This window comes from Homarus americanus, unplaced genomic scaffold (assembly GCF_018991925.1).
Source record: "Homarus americanus isolate GMGI-L3 unplaced genomic scaffold, GMGI_Hamer_2.0 scaffold46197, whole genome shotgun sequence".
Taxonomy (NCBI): domain Eukaryota; kingdom Metazoa; phylum Arthropoda; class Malacostraca; order Decapoda; family Nephropidae; genus Homarus; species Homarus americanus.
Window position 1 is genome coordinate 4,189,432 of NW_024723050.1, and position 7,979 is coordinate 4,197,410.

Consider the following 7,979-nt stretch of genomic DNA (forward strand, 5'->3'; position numbering starts at 1 on the left):
GAGCCTGGGGTGTTTATACTCATCTGCCGGGCGAGCGGCGCTGCTGATTGGCTGAGGTGAAGGCGGTAACTGGCCAATCACCGCGCAGTCCGAGGCGAGGCTTGGTCTGTGGAACTTGCCGCTGGTTGGCTGGTAAGCGGACGGCAAGTGACAAATCGGCAGTTGTAGGGGAGAGTATCCACTACAATACCCCCTCCCTCAGAGAGTTTTGCGAAACTTGTTGTTCCATGTGGCTAGTCCCACATGTGAGACATAACGGGCGGGGGGTGTGGATTAGCCTGCCGCTACGGGTGACGAGACCTGCTTAGTGACACACACGAAATCTGTGGGAGGTAGCCAAAGGAGAAGGCTGAGAGCTGCTGGAGGTAAGAAGGTTGAGGAGAAGGAGGGTTGTAGATAAGAGAAGGTTGAACACGCGGGGAATGTGGTATTTCTCTCGCGGCAGGTGCAAAGTCCTCAGGGGCGCCGCGTGGGGTGTCAGGGTCCATAGGGCTGGGTGCAGGAGCACGGTCAGGAGCAGTAACTACCTGAGGGAGAAAAGAGGGTGCTGCGGGCAGCTATGTTGACCAGACAGGTGAAAGGGGGTGGCAGGCGTGGTTTGCTGGGGGGAATGTGGTGTTTTTTTTGGCGGCAGGTGCACAGTCCTTGGGGGCGCTGGGTGGGATGTCTGGGTCCACAGGGCTAGGTGCATGATCCTCATCAGGAGCAGTAAGTACCTGAGAATGAAAGGAGGGCACATAGAATTGTTGTGGACAAGGTGGTGCTGCAAGTGGCAACTGTGGGCAGACTGGTGCAGGCGTGGTTTCTTGGGGGTAATTCTGGGCTGGGGGCCCATCGGGTAAGGTGGCCGGCTTCACTCAATCGATGCTGACGGTGTCGTTTCTTCCATTGTGAATGATCGTCAGGAACTTCGCTGACCGTGCAAGAACCTGAAAGGGTCAGGAGTCAGTGAGAAATTCCTGGGGAGGCGAAGGGGCTCGCCTAAGGTGAGATCCGCTGGGCTGCAGTCCATGTCTTCTTTGTGGGATGCATGGATGCCAAGGAGCACTAAGGGTAGAGCATCCATCCAGCTGCAGGGGTCGGGCTGTGCCTTGATGGCATCCTTCAGCTGACGATGAAACCGTTCTACCATGCCGTTGGATTTAGGGTGGTAAGAAGTAGTGCAGTGTCTGGAAGTGCCGAGGAACTGCAGGAGACTATGCCAGAGTTGTGACCCTAACTGGGCTCCTCGGTCAGTGATGACAGTCGTGGGAGGACCGAAACAGGAAACCCAACCAGACAGGAAGGCGCGGACGGCTGACTCTGCTGTAGCATTAGGCATGGGAATGGCTTCTGTCCACCTGGTGAGACGGTCAATGCAGGTGAAGATGTAGGTGTTACAGCAGGATGATGGAAGAGGTCCCATGATGTCAAGGTGCACTACCTGGAAGCGTCCTTTGGGCACATGGAAGGTTTCTAAGGAAGACCGTGTGGGTCGATGTATCTTAGAGGACTGGTAGGCTAGGCACTGGGCAGCCATTACACGTGGGTGACTGAGTCCATGGATGTGGTCGGTGACATGCAGCAGTGAGACGCCTGAAGTGACGGAGTCTACCAATCCCCGTAGATGCCATTTCCCGAGTAGTTTCAGGGGGCCTCACAACGTCTAGCGTTAGCACCAAAGCGTTCATGGTACCAGCAGAGGGTAGGTTCACTGTGCTGGGAGCTGGCGGCGGTGTCCGAGGCAGGACGAAGACGTCGGGGTTGGTAGGACACAGTGTGTGTGGCATGAACAGGAGCAGCAGCAGACATGGAGGAACAGAGCTGCTCGAGGGTGTCCATCCTGCGGTGTAGAGACTGTAGCAGGACACTCATGTGTTGTTTGTCTGGTGGAATGCTACTTCTCTGAGGTGCGTTGATCTGGTTGACGAGGCCGAAGCTAAGTGATGGTGTGGCCACTGAGTTGTTCGCAGCAGCATGGCGCACAGCGGTGTATTCATGGAACACTCTGCGTGCCGTGGCTGCATAGGTCGCCGAGGTAGTAGAGTAGTCCAATACCGAGAGGGCGAGACGAACTTCTGCAGGGAGCTTCTGAGTGTGAAGATGACGCAGGATAGTGCCTCCTGAACACCGGAGAGCCCACCCACATTAGGGGAGGAAGGCTAGATCTAACCATCGTCTCCAGTGCACTACAGCCTTCGGCCTCCTGGCAGCTACACCCCACGCAGACCAGCGACCACTTTGCCACCCTAACAACACTGAAGGTCAACAAACTCCCCACTCCACCCCCGCCGAGATGGAGATACAATCCCAAAAGGCAGACTGGGGACTCTTTAAGAAACACCTGGCTAAGTGGCGCGAAAAATCACAGCCGGCCGGAGCAGCACCCGTGGACGAGATAACCCTCCACCAACAATTGGTCAAGGCGTTTCACCAAGCGGCAGAAGAGGCTATCCCAAAAACAAAACCTACATCAAGACAGTACAATGATTACTGGTACTACTGTCCCAGGGTGAAGGAACTCAAACACAGAGTGAACATGGCCCGAAGAAACTGCAGGAGACATCCCACAGAAACAAACAGACATCTCCTGCAAGTCATAGTTAAGGATACCAGGGAAGAGAAGGAAGAAATAAAAAACGTAAGCTGGCTCAAGTGGTGCTCCGAACTGAACGAGCACACCTCTCTTGGCAAGATGTGGGCCCAGATCCAAAGGGCATCTGGAAAGGCAACACCACCACCACCAACCCATCCCAACCCAGAAGAGGAAGCCGAGAGACTTTCAAAACTGTTCTCCGACCGAGCAGCAACGAAAAACCTCCCGAGACAGGCGGAGGAGACACAACGGCGTCTGAGACAGGTCAGACTCCAGATGATCGAAGAGACCTGCAACAGTGAAGATGGCACCGACAGACCTTTCAACCAGCAAGAACTCCAGAAGTCGCTAAAACGAAGCAAGGACACAGCACCAGGGGCCGACAGGATAACCTACTCCATGCTTTCCCATGCCGGAAAAGCCGGACACGAGGCTTTGCTACAAGTCATCAATGCTTCGTGGACAGCACAAAGACTTCCACCGGAATAGAAGAAGGCAGATATACAGCCCATTCCGAAGCCCAGAGAACCAGACAAACCGAGACCCATCTCCCTTCTCAGCTGCACAGCGAAGACGGGAGAAAAAATGGCTCTCAACCGACTCAAGTGGAAAGTAGGCAGCCCACACCCTCACATTTTTGCTTACACCGAGAACACCGGCACAGGCAACAACATCGCCGAGATACTCAGCACAGTGGACTACAAACCAGCTCTGGTGGTCTTCCTCGACCTGGAGAAGGCCTTCGAACTAGCAAATCCACTGGCCATTATAACGACGCTCGCTGAAAAAGGCGTCAAAGGAAGGTTGCTGGGGTGGATCCAGAACTACCTCACACAGAGAGAAGCAAGAGTACGCTTTCAGGGAGCAACCTCAAGCTACAGGGTCCCTGAAAACGGAACCCCACAAGGAGGCATCCTCAGTCCAATGCTGTTCAATGTCCTGATGGAAAATCTTGTCAAACTTCCTTTGAGACAAACAGCCAAGCTCCTATGCTATGCAGACAACTTACAGCTTATAGTAAGAGGATCAAACAGACTAGCCAACACGCAACACGCACACCAACTTATAGAAGAGGAGTGCAATAGACTTGGACTGAAGATAAATCCAGCCAAGTCGAAAGCGATGGCCATCTGCACAGACACACCAGACAAGATGCTCTCCATACAAAATACGCCGATAGTCTGGACCAACACCCACCAGTGTCTTGGAATCTGGTTTGACCAGAAACTCACTTTCAAGCCGCAACTCGAGTATCTCAGGCACAGGACGAAGAGCAGGCACAATATAATGAGGTAGCTCACCAGCACAACCGCAGGAGCAAACTTTCATGTGCTCAAAGCCTACTATACGGCCGCCATCAGATCGCTGGTAGATTACAGTGCTCCAGCGCTCATTGGACTGAGAGAAGACCAGATAGCTAAGCTAGAAGTCATCCAAAATAATGCTCTCAGGACCATGCTCGGAGCACCCATGTGGACCAGAATTTGCAATTTGCAAATGGAAACTGAACTACCACCCCTGGCAGTACGAGTCAAGCAGGTGACAGCCGGTCTCCTCGCCAAAATCTGTAGATCAGATAAGCCCACAGCTGCCAAAACGCGAATCAGTGCCTCCCTCCACCTCGACCACAGAGTGCGAGGGGCCACCTGGTCGCACGAGGCAAGCGAGGTCATCCGACACCTGCAAGCAGAAACACTCGTCAAGAACAATCAAGACACACGAGACAATGGTTACGTAGTTCCTCCACCATGGAGCCCTCCACCAGCCACATTCAAAATTACCGACCTAGGCGATAGTAAAGCCAACCTCCAGAAGGAGGACCTCAAAAAAATAACTCTAGAAGCCATAGCCACCGAAACACCGGCTGATGCAGCATCATACTTCACAGACGGCTCGGTGGATCCAAAACATCATACATCCGGAGCGGCCTTCTACACCCAAGGTCAGACCCTCCGATGGAGACTTTCTAATGACTGCTCCACCCTACAAACAGAGTTGGTAGCAATCTCAAAGGCCCTACAACACGCTGCAACACAACACAAGTCCATCATAATTCACACGGACTCGAAATCGGCCATGCAGGCGCTGCAACACAGTCAACCAAGAGACAACGTCCACATCATAACCTCGATCCTCGCACAGCTACAGGAATTCCAAAGACAAAACCGCCCAGTCGTCTTACACTGGATTCCCAGTCATGTAGGGATCGGGGGAAACGACGTGGCAGACGAAGCAGCCAAGGCAGCCACACGTTCTAGTAGCGTACACATTCAAGTTCCAGCAAGCGTGCAACAGACCAAGAATCACCTCAGAAAGACTAGCAAGCTCCACATCAAAAAGAGCTTCCTTCACGCATTCAACGCTGGTTACCAATCAGCCAAATGGTACCTGGCGGCTACAAAAGGGGAACCACCTTTCGCGGACAAGAAAACACCAAGACAAACCCAAGTCAGCCTTCATCGACTATAGTGAAATGGGTCTGTAATTTAATATTACTTTGATGTCCTTCCCGTCCTTTGGTATAAATATCATCTTGGCCTTCTTCAGTGAGTCCTTTTTTAATTTTACTTTTATCCTCATCACCACTAATCAGCTCGTTAGCCGCTTAGGCGATCGGTTACGTCTCTGTTACGCACTGTTGGCAAGTACTGGGCATGCACTGGCTCCTGAATGTATCTGAACCTGCTCCAGTGCTTATCCAGTCTGGTCTTGAAAGAGCTCACGTTCGGTGCCTTCACAATACTCTGACAGATTGTTCCACATGTTCACAACTCTCACTCCAAAAAAGTTACCCCTCACAGTTTTCTGGGCTTGCTGCTTCTTCAACCTTGAGCTGTGACCCCTTATGGGGTGAATATCCGGCATCTCTAGGTAAGAGCACTTGACTAAGTAGTGCCCTTTGAGATGCTTGTACACCTCAATTAGATCTCCCCTTGCCCGTTTGTAGTATAAGCTAGGCAATTGCAGGTGCTCTAATCTCTAAGGGTAGCTGAGGTGCCGCAGTGCAGGCACCAGTCTGGTGGCCCTCGCAATGGCCCGAGAACTTCAGCTGATTGTCAACGTACACACCTAGGTCCTTTTCACATTCAATCTCAATTAATGCAGTTTCTTCGTCCAGTTGGGACATATGATACGTCTTCTTACCGTTGGTAGGTCCCAGGTGCAGCCTCTTACAGTTCGTGACATTGATTCTTAGCAGCCATTTCTGGGGGTATTTATCTAATCCTGCCTACTCAAGGTCGCAGGCCGCGGTACGAGCGGCGCCGCTGATTGGCTGATGACGAGGATGGCAAGAGTAGCCAGAGCATTTGTAGGGAGAGTTAGTCCCTACAATACTCCCCCTCCCCTCCAGGCGCTGCAGGATGCTTGTTGTAAGCGAAATCGCATCCCACGTGCGAGACATAACGGGCAGGGGTGTGAACCTCTCTGCCGCTATGAGTGACGACTCCGTCGAATGGCTCATAATCTGTGGGAAAAGCAGGAGGAAAAGAATCGGGAGAGGGAGGGTTGTAGATATGAGAAGGCTGATCGGCAGGAGGAACAGGCAAGGAAAGTGATGATTCTCTCGCGGTAGGTGTGAAGTCCTTGGGGCGCTGGGTGGGATATCTGGGTCCTCAGGGCCAGGTGCAGGATCCTCATCAGGAGTAGGATCAGGAGCAGTAGGTGCCTGAGAATTAAAAGAGGGCACCCAAAACTGTTGTGGATGAGGTGGTGCTGCAAGCGGCAACGGTGGGCAGGCAGACTGGTGAATGAGGCGCAGGCGTGGTTTGATGGGGGTAATGCTGGGCTGGGGTACCATTGGGTAAGGTGGCCGGCTTCACTCGATGGATGCTGACGGTGTTGTGTCTGCCATTGTGGTTGATCGTCAGGAACTTTGCCGACCATGCAAGCAAAGGGAAGGGTCCATAGTAGGGGCGTTGAAGTGATACTCAGCGTTAAGTAGTGCAGGAGGGATGTGTTCAGGATGATGGGAAGGTTGGCGTGGGGCAGTAACCTTGAATGCAGAAACTGCCTGTCATAGTGTTTGCAGTAGGTCGTGACGGAGAGCAGGAGTGAACTGGTCAAGGTCAGGAGTAAGTGATAAGTCCCCGGGTAGGCGAAAGGGTTCGCCTCGAGTGAAATCCGCTGGGCTGCAGTCCATGTCCTCTTTGTGTGATGCGCGGACGCCAAGGAGCATTAGGGGTAGAGCATCTGTCCAGCTGTAGGGGCTCGTGCTGTGAAACCGCTCTACCATGCAGTTGGACTGAGGGTGGTAAGTGGTAGTGCGGTGCCTGGTAGTGCCAAGGAACTGCAGGAGATTATGCTAGAGTTGTGACTCGAACTGGACTCCTCGGTCAGTGATGTCAGTCGTGGGAGGACTGAAAAGGGACGCCCAACCAGACATGAAAGTGCGGGTAGCTGAATCGGCTGTAGCATCAGGCATGGGAATGGCTTCCATCCACCTGGTGAAATGGTAAATGCAGGTGAAAATGTAGGTATTCCCACAGGATGCTGAAAGAGGTCCCACGATGTCGAGGTGCACTACCTGGAAGCGTCCTTTGGGCACAGAAAAGGTTTCTAAGGGAGCCAGTGTGTGTCGATGTATCTTAGAGGACTGACAGGCCAGGAACTGGTCAGCTCATTTTCGAGTGTTAGCCTTGATGCCGGGACAGAAGACACGTTGAGTGAGAAGGCGCTGGGAGGCCCGTATACTTGGGTGGCTGAGACCATGGATGCGGCGGTGGGTGTGAGGCACGGACGGTCAAGGCTGGCCGCAGGACATGTCGCACCACAACTAGATGTTCGTGCCAGGAACAAGGAGTTCCTGGAGCGCGAGACCTGGGGGAGATGTCTTGTATGATGCAAGGTCTTCATCGTTTTCCTGAACCGCTGCGAGCTGTCTGTAATCCATGGGTGGAGAGGAGGGAAGAATGCTGAATATACGAGAGAGTGTCGGCGATCTTGTTGTGGCTGCCCATGATGTGTTGGATGTCGTTGGTGAACTCCGAGATGTAAGCCAATTGGCGAAGAGCACTAAGTGTGTGTGTGTGTCTCGGGCTGAAGCGAAGGCGTGGACGAGGGGCTTGTTATCAGTGAAGATGGTGAACTGACGACCCTCGAGGAAGTGCTGGAAATGCTTGACAGCAAGATATATGGTCAGGGGCTCTCAATTGAAGGTGCTGTACTCGAGTTAAGGTGGTTGAAGCCGCTGTGAGAAGGCAATGGGCATGAGACTTCTGTTGATCTCCAGTTGCAAGACAGCGCCCGCGGCAGTAGAGGGCGTTGGGGGCAGGGTGCGCCAGCAGGGTAAGGCGTACGATGTGCTGCTTGATAGTAGTGAATGCTATAAAAGCCTCTTGAGTCCATGTGAGAGGCTTGTGAGACGTCTTGGGGAGTCCCTTGAGAAGATCGTGGAGAGGGGCGA

The 7,979-nt window shown here is 53.1% G+C and overlaps 1 protein-coding gene across 1 annotated transcript; it reads right to left on the minus strand.

Moving 5' to 3' along the window:
* Positions 1-284: 284 nt before the first annotated feature.
* On the minus strand, positions 285-1,132 carry LOC121863334. Its single transcript, XM_042361959.1, has 3 exons — positions 930-1,132; positions 641-716; positions 285-527 (listed from the first exon to the last, which is right to left on the minus strand). The coding sequence occupies exons 1-3, from the start codon at positions 1,130-1,132 to the stop codon at positions 285-287; spliced, it is 522 nt and encodes a 173-aa protein (XP_042217893.1).
* Between the last annotated feature and the right edge of the window lie 6,847 nt (positions 1,133-7,979).